We start from the raw sequence: 20,497 nt of genomic DNA on the forward strand, positions 1-20,497 counted from the left end.
AGTTCACATAGGCTATCAGCTACTGGCAGCTCTACAAATGAAGACAAGCCTGCAAAACAATAACTGATCCAGTATTTTTCCTAATGAAACCAAAAACACTGAGCACTGCACAACTACCACACTCATATAGCTTAAACACCAGCAAGGAAAAAAAAAAAAAGAAACCACGGATGGTTTGTTCCTTGCAGCAACCATTACAGGGTCAACTGCAACAAAAGAATCTGCAATGTGGGGTAACAGGGCAGTAAAGGAGAAAATCAAAAAATAAAAAAAAAACAAATGAAAGAATAAATGTTTCATCACGGGAGGAACCGCGGCTTCCAGGGTCATCGATGTCAGGCTTCCTCAGAGGACGCGCTGGGGTTTGAGCTAATAGCCTGTGTTGCCACATCCTGCTCTAAACAGCCCCACACAGAGGGACAAAAGGTTAGACGGGCAGACAGTCTGATAGACGGGGCTGTTAAGGCCTGTGTCTCGCGGGAGAGCAGGTGCTGCTACAAGTGTGTGACTGACATGTTAAATCCCAGCAGAAAACACCTGGGATGGTTCTGCTGCAGCTGCAGGGATTGGCTTACTGGACAAACACAGACGGGCACTCTGCTGTCTCTGGTGTGGCGGGCCTCTACATTAATTTGCTCATGATACATATATAAAAATACGTTAATATGACATTTGATATTGGATACAGTGGATCCACAGTTGTTGAGGTGTGGCAAGTCATCCACTGCATGTCAGCCCGTCAGTCAACAGGAGCCACGACACATTTCAGATGTTGGTCAAGACGAAATTACAGCGACACTTCAGTTTCCCAAAGAAACGCTGACAGCTTGATGGAATGTCCACAGCATGTCAGCTTCATAAAGTGCTGCAGGAACACCCAACGCAGCATTTCCACTGGCAGCTTCAGCTGTTAAGTGCTGGTGTTGTCACCATGTCTGACACAACACTGCGGGAGCAATTTGCACACATCTGTAGTTATTTAATGGGCAAACGTTTTTCTGAAATTACATCCTGGTTCCAAAATTACAAAGCTGAATTCGAAAGAAAACACAACAACAATCTGTGTTGAATAGAATCACCAACCTATCACACCTGTAACTGAGGTCGCTTCAGCCATCGACTGACACCACAAAACAGAAACCTCAAAGTCCAATAACCATGAAAAAACATGTTGTAGAAATAATGAATCATGATTCTCTGAAATGACTCAGCATCGATGCACAAATCTCCTTAATTGGAATTCAGAAGGCTCCCTAAACCCTGGCTCGGGGCTCTTCTAAACGCCTTGTGATGAAATCACAGTTTGCACGGAGATGGCTGAGTGAAACAAGGTGACACGACTCTCTGAATGTGATGTTAATCAATGTGAGTGGTGTAATAACCCAAATCTCATGTCTACCAAAAACACAAATCTCTATTCTCCTTTCTGACGCTCTCACTCTGTGACGGACGGCGTTAGTTCACGCATGGACGCGCTACAATTTAGCTTTTAATACAGAGTATACAGATTAATTAAGGCTTGGTTGTTTATCATGTTGTTGCCATTGCATAATGGGACAAAGCCCATCCATGTACATCGTGAGTCTTAGACAGTGGACTCTTATACACACACACTGACAGGCACTTCCTGTTTCTCACACTGGAAAGTTGATGTCAGAATTGTTCACATTAAAGCAGAGTCTGGAGCAGAGTCTGCAGTCTACAGGCTGAGACTGAGCTGGCATTACATGCTGACTCTTTTCTTAAGAAAGTACCACACACATGTTCATGCTATTCCCACTCCCCTGGTTGGATTTTCTCTTTTTCAGCCAAAACACATTGTGAATCCTTAAGAGGGCCTTAAATCACCCACCTAATGCCACTAAGATGTCATTAAATCAGTGTGAACTGCAGAGCATTGCTTCGCTGAAAAGACTGGATAAGATCAGTCTTTGGGTGTCAGCCAGTACTTCACATTAGTGGGAGGAAATAGCACTGCTGTGTCAGTGGTGAGGGTCCTGGGTGACATATGCCTTCCATGTCCTCTCATCCATCTCTACATTCATCCTCACCTCTTCCCCTTCTCCATCAGGCCTGACAGCATCCTCCAACTGCAGGGGGAGACGAGGCTCCGCCTGGCTGATGACAAAAATCTGAGAGGGGAAACAAAAAAAGAGCATTAAAATTCAGAGGGTGACAAACCACCAACGTTTCTATTAGATGTTCAGACAACACAAAGTACCTGGAGAACACATACAGACTTAAGAAGTGAAAGAAAGTGACAGCTTCATCTGTTAAAACCTCATCTATGGCGGAGTGACTACGTGTTAAAACCAGGAGGCTTCCGTGCTGCTAACAAACATATGTAGGTGGTGGATACATACAACTCTGTGCATCTTGTATCATATTTATGTTGGGGTTTTTCTTTTTTTTTTTTTAGAGACTGTCAGGGAGGCTGTGGTGTAGCATTGGGCTGCATTATACTGGAGCGTGTGCGCTTGCTGTTATATTTTGTTGCTATTTCCTGCATTCAATACATTAATAGTACTACAAGGAGTTTTTAACTGGTTATGCAGCAGTGATGGAGCGAGTCAACGTTGGCCGATCATTCAACAGGAGACAATTGCAGCTTTCTCAATAAAATTACAATTACAGAGCAACCAAATCTATTACATGAGGGGCTAACGTGTAACCTAGGTGTATAAATGGCACTCAAACAAAGTTTACTTTGCTTGATCATCGTCATTTTACAGTTATTAATCTCACACAGCCGCAAACAGATGTGTTACCTCATTGCTATGCATCCTGCAAACAGCTGTGTTTTAAATACCATTTAAAATAAGTTGCTCCCTTCCAAAACACACGCTAGCAGATCAAGATCTTTGGAAACACTACCGGTTCTGTCCACAGGGGCCGCCAAACTCAACACACAATAAAAGGCCCTTGTACCTGCTTTAAGTTAAACTGTACCGATTGCAACATAAACACACATGATGTTTTGGAGTCATTAGTTAGAAATGATCAAGTACTGTGCTGAGAGAAGAGCTGAAATGAAGAGGTCAGTGATGAGTGCAGTACCGTGTGTGGGTGTTTACATACTTGCATGACACCTGTGCAGTTCCTGTGTGAAGAGATGTGTTCTCACCTGCTTGACTGATATGAATCATGGATGATCTCTCTTCTGGGCACATACACTTATATAATGCACATATTTGTGTGTTTGCTTTTCAATATGTGCCTATGTGTGTTTACATTCCTGTGTGTTAAGAACTTGGCGTGTGTGTTTGATGACTGCAGTGAAAAGCATGCCCACCCTCTCGATGTGGAGCTCCACGTCCTGCTGGGAACAGCTCTCAATCTTCTGCTCCACTTTCCTCACCAACGCCTCCACGTCTACGATGCTTTCCTTGGTGATGCTGGTGGAGACAGTTGAAGGGGTGGAGTGTAAACACATCGCACTTAGAAAACAAACTCATCTGTGTGGGAGGCTAACTACTTGAGAACAATATTTCCATTAAACTGTGACTGGTGCTTGCAGATAGGCGTTTTCATTTTTCATGGCGTGATGTGGAGGGGGTAGTGTGGGGCATGGGTGAGCGATTTTGAGCTGGGTGGTGGGGTGACAATAAGAAACTTTTTTTTTGCTTTTTTCAAATTACCACACAACCCAAAAAATACAACTGCCTCTATGACATTTGCTAACTGGGAGGGGGGGCAGGGGCAAGCACAGATACCACAAAAGCTTGTTGTTTTCATAACAAAACCGCTTTCCCCCGTTTCCCTGCTCAACAAACATGCGTCTACTTTCATTAGGTTCATATCAACACATTGTAGCAGGGTAGAAAATGTTTCCACACATTGTATTTTAGAAAAATTTGGCTGTCTGCTAAGGAAAAGCACAAAAAAAGAAAGCATTACACCATAATTTTACTCACTTTGGACTCTAAAATGATTCCTGTCACCACATTACTGTCACATCCAGACGTATAAAGGCCACTTGACTTTAATCTACTTGACCCCACTGCCGATCAAATGGAGTGTGCAGTATAAAACCAGCACCAGCTAATTTCAAGGCAGATGAAGCGGTACATTGCAGTAATGTGTGTAGTCACGTGGTTCAAATTCCCTTAATAATTTTAAAACAGCCACAAAGGAGGAGAAATGAATAAACAGAAGCAGGCGAGTTAGTGAGGGATGATTTGTTGATTGTCGAGTTCAGAGAAAAGGTGTTGCAGCTCATCTCATTTCACGAGCTCGTGGGAAGTACCCAGTTCTACTACAAAAAAAAGTTAGATATTGAGAGCAGGGGGAAGAATTCCCCTATTATGCACTCAAGTGAAAGTAAACTACAGCGTGAGAGGGGAAACCGTTTTTAATTTTGTTGCTATAGGTTTTCAAGACAAAGCAGCATCTCCGTGCAAAGGTTCCCCACTGAAACCCAGAGCATCGTCAAAGACACGAGGAACAACGCTGACTGTCATGCAATGCGTGACCAGATGGGGAAACCTGCTGTAATCCTTCACTCCCCCTCATTAAAAAGCAGTAATGAGGGACTGAACACTGGGGTACTGCCGTCCCTTCAGCCCCACAACAGCTGCCGCCATAGTCCTTCCCTTCCGGTTGGAGATCAGTTAGATAAATAAATCCCTGAATTAATAACCTCCGCTGCATGGCCCGCAGGCTGGTGACAACACAAACAGCTGAGGGAAATGGACTGAGTAACTGAAGGTATCACATGGAGATGAAAAATGTGACTTGAATAGAAAAAGGGAGAGAGACTCTGTTCTGGGGACACAGATTCAGTGTGAAATCTAAGTTTGTTCTTGGTGTTTATATGTCAAGACGTTGGGAATGAGACACTTTTGTCACTATGCCGTGCTGTACAGCATATGTAATTTTAGACCACAGTAACAGTATACATATTGTGATACAGCACTGTTTTGTAAAATCAATTAAGAAATGCTCTACAATAACCATACATATGAGTAACATATATTCTTTTGCTTAGAAATTCCATACGAACAAAAACAACTGCCTCACATGAGACAGTAAAACTTCAAAATGGAAGCTTTAAGGTTCAAAATGTGAACAATAACTTCAAGTGTCTTTTCGAGTTTCGAACAGATTTAACTTTTCTGTAGGATTTACTCAGTTTTCATTTGAAAAAGTTGACAACACACTGTCATAATAAACTACAGTCTACGTATTTACAATCACACTCTTCTTCTTCTTCTTCATCTTCATGTTTTCTTGTTACTTTCTTGTCACAGCGGTGGTTGGCAAACCAACTTAGAGGTGCATCACCACACCTCATAACCGCATTGTCATATAGCTCAACCCTCCTGTACTTAACATATAATTAAGTGAATTACCGTCGGATTACTATACTAAATCTGTTGTTACTTCAAATGTATTTGTATGTGCTGGTATAAAACTGAGATGATTTAAGACAGAACTAACAATGCTGAACTCGTGCTCTGGCCATGAAAGACACATATAGCCATGACTTCAGCTGCTAAAACAAAAAGATAAAAGAAAGAAAGACCCTAGAAGAAGAGGACTCTTTCACAGATCCTGTCCCAGTGCAAAACATTGCCCTCGGGACCTGAGATCTCACTCATCCTGCAAGACTTTGTCCCGCAGGCAAACATGATGGTTTCCCCGTCTCATGCAGGACTCCTCTACTGTGTTTCACCCACTGTCAGGGGGACCCCGTTCATGAAAAGAGATGCTGCTGTTGAGTGAGCTGCTGCTATGAACTTGCATTCACCTCCATTCTGTTGGAGTAAAGCCAGAAATCTCAGTGACAGATATTTCAAAAAGTCCATGAAAAAAAAAACCCAAAAACTACAGCTGATCTTACATGCTGCAGAAGAGCTCCTCCTATTCCTGCCAAGTGAGGGTCTCTCACACACCACAGGGCATGCTATGACTATTCCAAACATGTGTCATCCAAATCAGTGATTCTTTGAGACATTCTGACTGAATCAGGTGATAAAGTATTGAATTCAACCTACAAACCTCACAGCACACAACAATCAGAAGCAAGAGTTCACTTCTGCTCTCCACTCAGCACTCCAAAGGTGCTTGAGTAAAAGCTGCAGAGCTTGAAGATCACTTCATTAAGAAGTGTGAGTGAGAGGAGGATAACATGGACATACAATATGTCAAAGGAGACTTCCCCTGCAATGTCATCACTGCCCTCGGCATGATTATGAGAGGATTTACTAGTAATCCAGGGTCTTACTCAGCCTGTCAATCATCATACCAAAGTGTGTGAAACTAGACATGGAGCAGGAAGCAACGGGAAAATCTTAAAGATTTAAATATAAGAAACACACAACAGCAATGCTCACAAACCGTCTTGGTAAATTGCTGTTATGCTGCAGCGAGACTTTGTTATTTTTCAGTTTTGATGTAGGACCATGTTGTCTTAGCAACCATGTCATCACTTTCACTTGCTCCGTTAGATTGCAACGTGTTGCACAACGACAACTGCCCGACCACAACATTGCAGAACCATCTGACAGTTACAAAAATATACTGAAATGTAAGTGATGTCCTAAACTAATATCCTGTGACATACAGCAAACTTTTCTACAATATTAGACAACAGGCAGTTAGAAATCACTGGTCCTTTGCTACACAGCCCCATAACAGACACTGAAGCTGAATCTCAATGACGGCTGGGAGCAGGTCAGCTGAGTGACTGAGAGGAACTGCGGCGCGGTCAGGGTGTTTTGACACTAATAAAGTTGGGGTCATTGTGTTCAGGAGGGGTTAAAACTCGGGTCTGAGCAGCGGCGAGCTCGCCCTCATTAGCAAAATGTACTTGTTTGTGTGGCTTTAGTTTCCTGTAATTCTCAACATACTGCAACACACTGCCAAGAGGCTCCTTGGGTCTCGCTTATGAAACATGAGTGTAATTAATGACTGTAAAATGGTAATTTATGCACATTTGGGCGTTCAAACATTTAGTAGCTCTGACTTGTTTGCATATAACTCTGGCAGGTGTGCACATGAACTCCATCATTCATTATTTACTTTCATTAAGTCTTTCACTGCAGGAGTTCTGTATTTGACTTGTGCTTAGCTGTAGTGTTCATCAGAGCACGAGGGGGTGTGCGGTAAAGGCCGAGGCTGGCCGCAGGAAATGGATGTCCACGCCAGCACTCACAGGTGTTGATAATGGTAAAGAAGCAAACAGTTCCTGACTGTGTTTTGGCAACATCGTGCTTGGACAACATGGATGCATGTGTTTTAACTTTGTGTGGAAAACTTATTGGAGTTGACAGATGGGATATGGACACTTATAAAGAATAAAAACAAACACATTATGATGTAGTGAAGTGCTGGCGAAGACTGAATTTTTCCAAGTACACATTGGAAGAATTCAGCCCAATTTGCAGCCAGCAGCAGCTAAAATGTAGGACTAAGCCACTACATTCACGTTTTTAAATAAGTCTGGTTGTACTGAATGTTACTACATAAATTACAGAAATACTTAGTTGTTCGCTATAGACGCTGTAGCACAGTGCTGTTTAGTTAATAGTTTTAACCAAACTGATTTCTTTCAGCTGTTTTGTAAGATTCTCTAAGAGGATGAAACGGCCTACGCTTGTTCTGTCTTCAGTTTTAACCGCAGCTTTCTGCGTGGCTGTAAGGCGATGATAGCTGCTACTTACTGGGAGGCTTATTTCAAACACAGCTGCAATCTCTGTATTGCTTAAGTTCTTTATTATACAATGTCATAACTGCCATCTTAGTCTGGCAGATTACAGTTGTGGGTGTTGCCCTTTGCCTAATTTAGCAATATCTAAGGAGGTGCCATTTAAGCAATACATGATAATTAGGTCTTCCCCATTTACAAACACACTGAATTCATCAAACAATGGCTGTACTGGAAAAGAGATGCAGCCAATCACCTGCTTAATGCATTGTGTGTTTTAGAAAATCACATGAATTATATCCTAAATGTTTTTTTATGTGGGTTTACAGTCCAAATTTAGAATTGTTTCACATAAAAGCCCCCTTGTGAACATCAAATGTCAGCCTAAAGTGGCATTATTATCAGCCCACCCTCTTTAGCCCTTCTAATAATGTGCATATCCGCTGATAGCTGTGTTCATTCACAGACTACCAGCAGTGGGCTACAATTTGGCTGCTAACATGACTAATGATGCTTGGCTCTAAAGTATTTCTTCCTCCTCTCATCCAAGTTGCTGTATCTGCCATCTCGACAGGAACTGCTCCATTAAAACGCTGCTGTATCCCACCCCGTTAACAGCCAGCTTTTGTTGTTGAGTGAAAAATGATTGATTCCTCCACCCTCCGCCTCACTCAGAATGTGTGAAAATGGATCGGCGGACTATTAGGGCCCAGGATTTTCCCACCATTGTTTGCGCCCTCTCTGACAGGAAGAGCCGTCTCGGTACTCACTTTGCGGCAAACTTGACCATCTGCTTGCTGGCACGATCTCCCACTGCGACCAGAGCCTGCACGTTGAACTGCTGTTGACGCAGGACCAAGAAGCACTGCTTCCCTGAAAACCAAACAACAACAATAGATAGTGCCGGGCTGTTAAGATCTCCTTTATGCGAGCTTAACGGGCTTGTCACATTAAAAAGTCGGGCACTTTCTGAAGCAGTGTACGTGGGATCAGTCAGCAGTCTTCGTGTGACTCAGCTGTAAAGATCTTCCCTGTCATCTACAGGTAAAGTGTCAAACATCTGTGAACGTAGCCTTCTCTTTGAAGAGCACTGTGTGGAGATAGGGTGATTGCTACCTTCCTAACAAACACACACACCTTGGAAGAGTGTAAACAAGTTAGCCAACAAAAACCCAGGGCAGTAGATCTTTGGACCACCCAGGCACTTTGATGTGTGTTGCCTGTGAGAAAGGGGGGGTGGGCGGTGGGGATAGTGGCGATGCCAAAATCCCACCAACAGATGCACCTCATCCCACAGCAAATCAGGATGTTATTCTGCTCACACGGACATCCTTACAGCGGCCGGAGAGAATGAAGACATGAGTGGAGGGGAAGCAACTCTTGACTCTGGAAGTTATCTCGAGAGGAAATGGCTAAAAAAATAAATCATCCAGACCTGAGTTGATTTGTGATCACAAAGCAGCGAAAAGACTTGATGTTTTACAAAGAGATGTCATAACCTGGCAGAGCTGAGTAGGTTCATTGTATTCAAATAGAGAAACTTCATGGCTGCCTCCAACAAATGGTTATCTGAGCCTCCAGTTGGCAGGGACATGCTAGTCTGACAATGATATCAAAAACACCCTCAGGTTGCCGAACTCCGCTAGCATTGAATGAGTGGAAAAAAACGGCTCTGTACGTGTCTGCACAATCCCACAGAGGAATTTATTGTAGCAAATGGGAGAAAGCCAGTTTATACGAGTGTACATTTTGGGTGTGTACTTTCATAATAAAAGCTTCCTGTTTCTTTTTGTTTGTTTCTGAACTTCAGTGTTGATCAGCCCTGCAGAGAGTGATGTCAGTCATCCAGGTCAATCTAAAAGCAAGTCAAAGGCATCCGACATTGCTTTGGTTTGGTCTTGAAGAGAAGGGAGTGGTGTGGAGAGCTGGCCCAGGGGCAGAAGTTTTAGACATTTCACTATAGTAGACCGAGGATTAGCACGGGGGTCATCTAATCTTGGCTGTTTGTGTCTTTCGCACAAAAGTAAGTCGCTCTGAGGTGAAAAAGGTGAACAAAGATGTGGGGGGTGATCTCACCTTTGGCTCTGCTGGTGTGGACTCGGGCACGCAGCCAGATCAGCTGGTCAGCTTTCTCAGGATTCAGGTCTTGGACCCGCACCAAGGCCCTGTCTGGCTCACGCACACACAAACACAGAAAAATGTATTACTTCAAAGGACTTTAATGCCTTTTTCCCCACCTCTCACACCTCTCCTACTCCCCCCCGCACACTCCCAAGGGCAGAACAAACTGCGAATGAGCATGCATGTGCGTGTGCAGGCATACACACAATAAAATGCTCAAATTACAGACGTGCCTAATAAATAAGACACACTAGGAGGCCTGCTCAAAAGCTGTCTAACTCGCCCATTCTCTGTGGGCTATATGACAAATTGACTCCAGTTTCACCTGTGTCACTCAGAGGCATGTTTTCTCCTCATTATCAGCGAGCACAAGGAGCAGACACCGAGGCTACACTGGAGAAAAAACAGCCGCCCTTTTGGCTGAGAACTCTGCATCAACCCACATGAAAGCCCTCACCCTCCAACCCCCCCCACCCCGTCCCAATGGCTGGGCTTGGCATGCAGGTGAGGGAGGCCCCACTTTGTTTGCTGCCACTGGAGCCGAAAGAGCATCCAGACAGATGGACGACCTCGACGGGTCCGCCCGCTGTCTCGCTCATCCGGGAGTCATCACACGCTATTAGTTACTGCAATTATCGCTGCTGCAATCGTGATGAGAGAAGACACCGAGAGCATTTTGAGGGATGTTTATCATTTGCAATCGTGTCGCCTGTAACGTTCTGACAGCCAGACTAAGGTAATCTGAGAAGTTCTGGATCAGGATGTCATCTTGTATCAAAACATATAATTTGAGAGTTGCTGCACGTTCTCCAGATTTTTTTTCCTCATGCTAATTTCCTCACCGCGAGAGTGGATGTTCAGGTGAAATGTGCAGTTTAACCCTTTATACCAAAATATCCTCCCTCAACCGGGGTCCCAAACCCTGGGCTGATACATTTGCATATCAATAACTTGTCTATGTTTAACACTAGATGAAGGAAGGAATGCAGGCCAGCCACCTGTCTGATATGCGCTTAAATGAACTACTAGCCTAAGTAAGAGAGAGCCCAGTACATAAAAATGAGACGTTATTTTCTGAGGGAAACCTTCATTTCTGTTAAGAAGTGAAGGTAACAGATTGAGAGGAAACTGAGAATTACACAGCAAACGGATAAGAGAGAAAAAAAAAGAGAAAAACACTCAACGCTGGTACTTGGAGACACTATTAAAAAAAGTGTTTGTTCAAACCAAAGGAAGTCTTCACTGTGTGTACTGTACCATCTTCCTCTGAATTTTCACACTTTGTGACAATGAATACATTCTTCTGGAGTGCATATCTTTCTTTCGCTATGCTGCCACTGTGCAGACACATGTTTGGAAAAGAGAGCGGCGGCGTGGACAGCAGGCACATTATGAAATAGACTTTAAAAACATCTTAAGAGAGCGATCAGTGCAATGTGAAGAACTGAGACAGGGGCAGGCCAAAATGTTAATTCTACCAAGTTAAACTACTTTACTACTCTTAAGACACCAAATATCACCACATGTGACAGAGAAATGGCGCTATATCATCATTACACTTACAGTCACATCAAGGCAAAGCAATGGTTTTGTCCCTTTGTAATTCGTTTCATTACAAAGCTTTAACCTTTATTATCTCACTGTTGTTTTTCTTTTTTTGAGAGGGCGTTCGGTTGGCTGATTAGTGGGGAAAACAGCTTTAATACTGACCCAGTTTTTGTTGGGACTGGACCATAGCCGACACACCGTACCGGTCCTTGGCAAAGTCCTGAAAAAGTAAAAGCATGACATCTTAGCAGTCGCTCCTTTCATCAAACAGCTAAATGACACAACACACTGCTTTTAGAGCATGCACATCCACTCTGTTGTCCTCAAAGGCAACTCTACCATTTGGACGTCGGAAGCGTCAGTCTGTCTACAACATCTGAGATAACAGACAGACAGAACAGATAATGACGCTTATCATGGTTTTAGGAGGACAGTTCAGTTCAGTGTGCAGGTATCTGCATACAAACTGTTGCAAAGGTGTGAAAGCAGAGGTAGAATCAAAGTCAGAGAGAAAGGAAGGGGACTGGGGGATGAGGGTGTGATCTGCAGGGGATACTTACATCTTCTTCTGTGCTTTGTTGTTCGGCAGCCTGAAACACAAAGAGGCGACGGGGGTTTTAAAGGGCACTGCAAATAGCCAGGAAATAACAACAAGAGGACTATCTATTTAATTCAAATGTAAAAAAAAGGTTCAAAAACAAACAAACAACTTCAACAACTTGAAATGTTTTGCTACAACGGTCATGTAAATTGTGTTTTCATCTTATGTGATCGGGGATTTGAATAAAATTAATAAATCATAGCTCAGTCCTGGAGCCAAGCCTCAGATCCCTGGAATGCACAGCTCTTCCACACATTGCTCTAACACATCATAGACAATGAATAATGGCAGCAGGAGATATTGCTTTGTAATAGGAACAGCGTAAGTGGACAGATTCTTTATCTCTGCACTGACTTCTAGGCAAATGACTCCCACGGCGCGATGAGATCGAGCCTTGGCAAAGTCACAACTCCATTTTCTATGCAAATATATATTGGTGTGTGGAAATGGCTGGTGGCGGCGGAGTGAATTGGAATCGCCCATCCTCGATATGATAATCCAGTCACATGATGGATGATATTGTGGCTCATGATCAACTGAATATAGACCTGCTATAGCCATGAAGCAACCGACCCACGCCGGAGCCTCTGAAGTGGTAAGCGTCAGCACAAAAAGTGCAAATGGCAAATAACACTGCTAAGGCTCACTCAATAAACATTCGACTCAGTTTTCAGGTCTTCCCCTTGGCAATGCTTACTACGCCACACTCATGTAGGCAGCAGTGAATGGCGCATTAAACAATGACACACCTGTTTCTTCCATGAAACTTGCTGACTAGATAGAACCAGTTGGAAAAACTTTTGATGCTTTCACCTATAAAAGCCACTTGAATCATGACTAAGCTGCAACCTCCGGGGCTGATAAATGAAGCTAACACATAAGGCCAAAAGCTGCTTGAATGGCCACCTGAGGCTGGCTCCAAAAGCGAGTCAATCCCCATAGACCTCCATATTAAAATTCCGAACTTTACAGCAGACATAAAGTTGTTCACAGCCTGGTACCAAAAAAAAAAAAAAAAGTTTTGGTCTTTATAGTTAAAGTTCACGTTTCTGACAACTGAACGGGGGATGAATTTTTATATAACTCGCTCAAAAAGTTATGCATAATTAAGGGTGCGGCCTCTTTGTGTGACAGCTAGCAGTAGGTTTCAGCAACCAGGCTTCAACTGGCCCACCTCAGCCCCACCTCTTTGCCCATTTTTAGATTAGCCAGGAGTTTGATGGAGTCAGGCAGTGCCAGGACGGTGACAGCCGGAGTCACTGGGTACATCTCAATTCTCTTAATTGCAGGCCATCTTGCCGGCCATCCCAAAGCTCTTATTTCTGCTCCGAGGAACGAGGTGCGAGGAGGGATCTTGGAGGAGCCATGAACGAGGATACATGAGTGCAGCCTTCCCGGAAGTCTGTCAACTGAACAGTATAAAGCCTCCGCCCCCACGTCTGGCGCATTTGAATGAGGTGGTGGAGAAACTGCGCAAGTATGCTGCAATGAATGGCTTAATGTTACGCTCTCTAAAGAGCAATAATACAAGAATATGGGGATCCGTCATGTTTTCTTACAGGGGATACAGATTTTCTCATTTATACCCTGCAGATTTTGCCCAAGGAAGAATTTATGGAAGCACCAATCCTGATACTGACCTTATACAATGAAACTGAGTAACCAATCGACATTAAACACCAAGCTAATGTGAACTAACTCTGATACTTTGACCTTCTTCTGTTACTCATCACTTCCTGTGTGGGCGTTACAGTTACTGCTGTAGACAAGGGGCAGCAGCAACAACTACTTTTACTTCCAAAAAAGACCCACCTAAAAATGACTATCATTTGAAGTATATGCTATTAATCAGAACACTTTCACCACTTTACCTTTCTGCCAGACAGCCCTTTCTGATGAGATTAGTTAGTTTGTGTGTTATTGTGTGACTTTGGGGAATCTGAACAAACCCTTTACAATACCAAATTCACATAATAACACAAACAAACTAACCAATCGAGGCAGCAGTATAACAGCAACTCCCGTGGTCTGAGAGATAAAATTAACGTTTTTGTCAAAGGTGTCTGGTTGGACCATGGTTTAGGAGAGTATTAAAGGCATCAGTTCCCGTCAGAATGGACTGTCTGATGGTAGATAAAGCAGTGAAAATATTCCAAAGTTGCAAACACCATCTACTGTAGCTAATACACTGACTATTGATAAATCCCTAATACAATCCCACTTCAAATAATCCAGACTATCCCTTTAACACCATTATACATCGGGTAAAATTGACCTGATAAAGGTCAGTGTACCAAAACATTGCTCATAAGACAGTGTTTGACACACCTGTTCACATGAAGTTCTGCAAACGTTGTAGTGAGTGTGACCCTCGCTGTGCAAAATATTCTAATGTCCCTCTTAAAATGCTACTCATGCAACTACATAGCACGTCGTGCACTCAGTGTAGAGGAAAATAGCGCTTTGTTTGGGTGGACATAAACAAAGCCAAAATGACAGGAATACTTAAACAATGGATTCTCTTGCCCCCCCTGTGGCTAACCAACCCTCCTGGACCCACAATGCCCTGCAGAAGCGCACGTCACAGCCTTAGTAACAGCTGTAAGAGGGGGCGACGGATGTGAAACAACAAACCAGAAAAAAAAAAAAACAAACAAAAAAAAGCACCACTGACCAGCTTGGCCTGCTTCTCGGCCTTCTTTGCAGCTTTCTCCGCTTCCTTCTGCTGTTTCTTCAGGCCTTTCTTTGACTGAGCCTGCTGCTCCGCCTCCGTCGCCCTGAAACAGGAAGAGGCACACAACATAAACATTTAAGTCAACTTCCACCTTCTATTTCTCCTGCATCCCATGAGGAAGTTGTTGACCACCTGGGAAAATTAATTCTGAGCCTTCGCCACCTCCATCTTTTAAGTCTGCACAACCTTTAATCCCATTGTTACTGCAAACAGCAGCAGCCCGTGTGAATGGAGTGATGGGAGTTGGAGAGTGGCAGAAAGCAGAGATGTCAGAAAGTAAGAATAGCCAGATAAACACGATGGCTTAAAGAAGACAGAAGTCTCAGCAGCACTTTATAATCCATCATAGAATTGGTGAAGAATACAGATTATCTGATTATGATAACATTTGGTCTTATCTGAAAGTAAAGGTGTCTTTATTTGCTAAATGCTACTGCCACACTAAACAGCACAACACAATGACAGTGCTGATAAGAGGGTGACATTTGCCTACAAAGTAAAGTTTGTTTAAGAGCAGCAACAGGACAGTAGACTAAATACAAGACTACTCTCTTATGTAACAACAATTAGGCCACAATGCAACATAAAGGCTAGCAGAAATTAACAGAAATGTTAAAGTTAAAACGACTTCAAAACTCAGATAAAAGTCACAAACAGGTGGTAGTGAAATGGTTGGACATAAGAGAACAAGCTCATATTTTGTATTTGATTTTAATATCAAGAACTCTGCTTTAATAATTTGTCAATTTAAAAAATACTGCCTCTGACAATGAAAACAACATAAAAGCTCAAGTGGTGACCTACATCAGTGCAACATTAGTGTCTGTGACTTACTGAGAAAGTGATGTGCCAATACTTTAGGTCAAAGACAACGGGCTGTAAAAGATTAAGATGGGATAAAGCAGGGGGTCACAGACTTATTATAAACAGCCTGAACTTTGGACTTTACCAAATCAGACTTTCATTCACTGTCATAAAAGCATGCTAAGATTGCAGGTGAACGAGTGAGCGCTGTTTGGTTTTCTCAGTGACCAGGTGTCTAGACCTGAAGGAAGCCCATGGGCAACATGGGAGCTGCTCCTATTCAGTCACAGGAAATAACAAGGACCAAAGGCCAGCTCTAAATAGCAATGAAGCCGAAACAGAAGACAAAAAAACCACAACAGATAATATCCTTGTCTTCCAAGGGAGGGCTTCAGATCAGGTTTTATACTTCCCCTACTGCCAAATTTAAAGCTCAAACTGTTCCAACAACCTGCGAATTGAAATCGCCCCATGAGAATGCATCTGAAAATGTAACATAAATACACATTTAGATATTCCAAGCCTGTGAAAATAATCATATTTTTAGTAAGAGTTTTGCTCCATTACAGTTTTGTAAGAGTGTAACCTCAACATCTATAGGAGAAAAAGCAAACATCTATACAGTATAAGCAGCCGACTGATACCTTGTGCTATACTGCTTTTTATACTTCTGTGACCCTGAATTCAACCGAGACGGAGCATGAAGTAGATTAAAAAAGATCTACTCGGGCTGGTTTATTGTTGCACCAACCAGCTAAATTTTGTTAAACTGGATCAGCAATCTTTGTCGCCCTCAGGCATGTGACATCAGTTTGACTGTCTGGAACAGCTGCCCTCACACCCCTACAATCTGCTGTCAGATCAGCACACAAGCAAACTTTGCGGTTGTTCATTCATGAGACTACAAATTTAATTAATAGCAAACGAACCACTACAGTCGCAAAGTTAAACATAAAACATCGTGTCAGCAATCTGCCTTTACTGAATAACAGATGTCATAATGAAACAGGTCGAACAGGTATATTCACAACAGGGACAATAAACGGATAGAGCTGTCATACATAAATATGTTATCAGTGCTTATATGAGGCTTAGTCATCCAAAGTACACCAGGACAACTGGAAGCTCTTTACACTGAATCTCAATCAGATGCAGCAATCTTACATTTGTAAAACAAAAAAGTTTTAAGTGTTAAATTTGTGGCTAAATGTGGGGGACAAAAAATTAGAAACAACTTGACAAACAACAAACTGAGGTAAACAACAGTAGTAATCTTAACCAAAACCGCACATAGAACTTAAAATGACAAATAAACATTTACTGCAGGGCTTGTGTATTGCATTGGATTTCATCATACAGGAGTCATATTTTTGGGCTACCCAGTGTGCTCAATAAGCTAAAGTCACCTAATTGACTCCAAACATTCCTTCCTGTCTGTAACTCATCAACACTGTGGCCCAGAGGCGTAACTGACGGGCACACAGCAGTGGATGAACAAGACCTGACAGTTTGGGATTTGCAAACTGGCTCTATAAAAGTAAACGTGAAACACTGTGTTGCGCGTAGTGAAAAGGCAAATGTGTGGACTCAAGACTCGCGACGTTATTTAAATCACAAGGAGCCCGATTTCAATTTCTTTATCTATGCAAATACACGTAGCAGCATTTGGCAGCATTTGGTCCACATTCCAGTACTGACTTCAGTGAGGCCATCATAAAAAGAGCGACTCTTCAACGTAATTTGTAGTACAAGGAGCACAAATCCCGATTTAAGTTTGAGATTAGTGAGCCAGGATATGGGCCATTATTCTGCTTTATATTGATGCTATTTAAATATTTTGTTCTCATGGCTAGAACTTTATAATGTTTTTACTTAAACTGCCAGATGATGCAATCTGCTGCATGTCTAAGTAATGCTAGCTAGTTGCTATCCGCACTCTGCTAGCACATGCTAGTTAAAGCTTTAACTTCTGTACGATGCTGTGAGACGTGAGTTATGAGATGCACGACTTTCACTCCATTCTTACCCCTGGACTTCCTCTTTTGTCATGTCGAGCTATATTCTCGGTGAATGAGAACAAAATGTTTCACGGCTGTCTGTCAGAGAGAAGAACCACATCAGCTGTTCACTGCATGTACGTGCACAGGAAGGACCTGTTTTGACGGAGCACAAAATACCGGATGCTTTTGGTTCCGGCAAGAAACGAATGGCTGAAATGTAGTTCCGACTGACTTCTTTTGTTCTGCGCACGGGGTAGACAAAATTATGTAAACAACTAAGTGCGGGAAAAAAATGAAACCCAGTGTTTATTTGATCAAAATGATACATACTGCTACGACATTGGCTCATATTATGCAAATAAGCAATTAATTTTGAATAATTGCTTATTTAAATAAGTGGAAATAAGTAGGTTATTTTTATAAGGGAGTTTCCTAACAACATGAAAAAATGCACAAGTACATAATGCAAGTTAACTGAATAATAGCGTAAAACTGGAATAAATGATAATAATTGAAAATAAATCATCTAGACTCGTTTGCACCTGTGGCAATGTATGGAGTTGTAGGAATGTAAGGTACAGTATTGTGTGTTTAGATACATGCCAAAAACTGGGAATCTTAAAAGCTAAACCCTACTTTAAAATATTTTACAACATCACTGGGTGTATACAAGATGTAATACTTGAAGTAAGTAAATGAACACCTACAACAACACTAGTGCTACAACATGACCACCATGTGTGGGCTTTTTAACGCATTCATATGAACACTAAAAGTGACACTCCATGAAATTACTTTCACGCCTTTGGTCGAGTGCGTCCAGGTATCCAGTGACCTTTGCAGGAATGGCCATGCAGTGAGTGATGTCGGTTTGAATACAGTGGGGGGTCATCAAAGCTTTTCTCAGGCTGTTGACCACAGGAGCTCCTGGTGCAGGAAACAGCCTTCCTGCTGCTCACTTTCCAACCAAAACAATGCAACCATTAGCGGAGCAGGTCACTGCCCAAAAGGAACCTGTGCTATTTGTGATCCTTTCATTCTTAGTTTGCAATTATCCTTAAAAATAATCTCTGCACTCTCTGGTATTCATACTGTCACTCATGAGTGACAGTACATCTCGACAAAATAAATCAAATTAGGCCCCGTTGCAGGCTGCAGAATGGTCTAAGGTTGCAGTTTAAAACTTGGATGCACGCTGGTGATGAATAGCTAGTAAAAACTATTTCCTGTGCATTTCAACAGCTTTGGCCTTTAACCCACAAAGCAAACAAGACACTCTTCACCACTGCAACATAAATACATGAGTTTGTTTTAACTGATATGTTAGCTATGAGAAAGGCTGCATTTTTGCCACACTGCACAGGAAGATGGTGTTGATGTTTTGCAAGAGACGATAGCCACAGCATCATGAGACTATTAACATATTGTGAAATCTATGGTCTATGGAAAATAAACACTTCTTGATGCTGATATTACAGAAGTGGCAGTATATGTATATTGTTGAGCCGTGTGACTGTTTTCTCATAACACAGAGGGAACAAAAGCTTTAATTATTAATGAAAGGGCACCTTCTTGCACCCGAGGGTTAGTTCCCACGGGGGCCATGAGTACTTTTTGTGCACTCAACTGGACAATTTGGCTAAAAGCATTGTCCATTCATGTTTTGTTATGGTGATAAAATATTTATAAAATGGTATAAAATACATCCACAGGAGCCAAATAATTCATGGAACAAATGACATGAAATCTGCTGAAATCTCAGGAACTGTCATGTGGTGTGGACCCTTTTTCATGATTTTTCTATTCATTAGAATAGTGTGATCATATTTAGGATGTATTCACTATAGCTTTAAAACCCTTTTGCCAAATTGAATCTCCCAACAGTAAAGAGTTTTGTGATCATTCTTAATCAGTTTACTGCAGGCCCCTAAATATGCACATCATGTACAGTTCTGTATATATGATGGTTGCTATAATCCCAAAGCTTCTTGTCCAACAACAGCCTTTCCTGATCACAGTGAAAGAAGCAGATGAAGATGACTGATCTGAACACAGTGAAGTGTTAATCGCAGATCTGTCTCTGCACAGGCTGAGGCAGCGAAGCTCTCATGCTAATTCTGAATCATCTGGGAGCATTTCCAACTGAAAAAAGCATCTTTTGTTTTATCCTGTTTCACTGTGAAAGACCAGAGCCCGAAAATATCCATTAACCTCGTGCCTTGACGAGGGCACTTCACACCTTTTTTTTTTACATGCAAAGAGATGGAAATGTTGCTCAGTTGGAGTCTTGAATGGATGCCAGCACTGCATTGCACAGGGGCCATCTGATGGCTTCATTCTCCTTGACATCTATTGTTGTCAGCTTCCTTTGGTCTGCAACTTGAACATCACTCTGGCACCAGTCCACCCAGATTAAATCTCTCATATGTATTCCGGAAGAAGAGCCCACAGAAAGATTGATGTGAGTGTATTTGAAAGTTGTCATTTTTATGTCTTGTCATTCTATAATTCCAGCAGATTTATTGCCAATGATATATCACATGAGTGCTCAACAAAGGCCGTGTCTCCCTATTTGCATCTTCAGAATATATAACCTGTGTTTTGAATGCTATTATTTTTTTGTTCTGTGAATTGGGAAATAGCTGAGTTGACCCAGTGACCGGCTCTGTGGAGTGAATGAGGATAACACTTGTTTACAAGCCCAACACAATGGAGGCAGTATATCTTGCGAAACTGCAAAGGGAAGAAGTCAAAGAAGAACTTAACATGCTATTTTCTTTGTTCAGGAGCCATATGGGTGCTAATTATAACCAAAGATTTTAGCATTTGTGTCATGGCTGCTTAGGATGTAAAAGTGCACAGATGTTCTTGCAATTACAGGGCCAGTCTGCTCAGTCCTCCTTCTGTTTTTCAGCCAGGTCAGGTGGAGACATTTGTGTTCAGGGATCCCACCCTCCACCCCCCTCCCTCCAACACACACCTCATCCCCCACCCCCTTAGGGGAGAAGGAGCTGGTGAAAATGCACACCACACAGTCTTTA

The 20,497-nt window shown here is 42.4% G+C and overlaps 1 protein-coding gene across 1 annotated transcript in view; it reads right to left on the reverse strand.

Moving 5' to 3' along the window:
* Window positions 1–17,606, reverse strand: part of dars1 (aspartyl-tRNA synthetase 1) — a 29,383-nt gene extending 11,777 nt beyond the window's left edge. Inside the window, exons 1-8 of the mRNA XM_041950938.1 lie at window positions 17,483–17,606; window positions 14,593–14,695; window positions 11,878–11,907; window positions 11,480–11,537; window positions 9,725–9,817; window positions 8,419–8,521; window positions 3,293–3,395; window positions 2,052–2,132 (exon numbers count right to left, since the gene is read on the reverse strand). Coding sequence (XP_041806872.1) covers window positions 2,052–2,132; window positions 3,293–3,395; window positions 8,419–8,521; window positions 9,725–9,817; window positions 11,480–11,537; window positions 11,878–11,907; window positions 14,593–14,695; window positions 17,483–17,505 — 594 coding nt within the window. The 5' untranslated portion in view covers window positions 17,506–17,606. The remainder of the gene's footprint in view (window positions 1–2,051; window positions 2,133–3,292; window positions 3,396–8,418; window positions 8,522–9,724; window positions 9,818–11,479; window positions 11,538–11,877; window positions 11,908–14,592; window positions 14,696–17,482) is intronic.
* Window positions 17,607–20,497: the final 2,891 nt, after the last annotated feature.

Source organism: Chelmon rostratus, chromosome 13 (assembly GCF_017976325.1).
Source record: "Chelmon rostratus isolate fCheRos1 chromosome 13, fCheRos1.pri, whole genome shotgun sequence".
NCBI classification, from domain to species: Eukaryota; Metazoa; Chordata; class Actinopteri; order Chaetodontiformes; family Chaetodontidae; genus Chelmon; species Chelmon rostratus.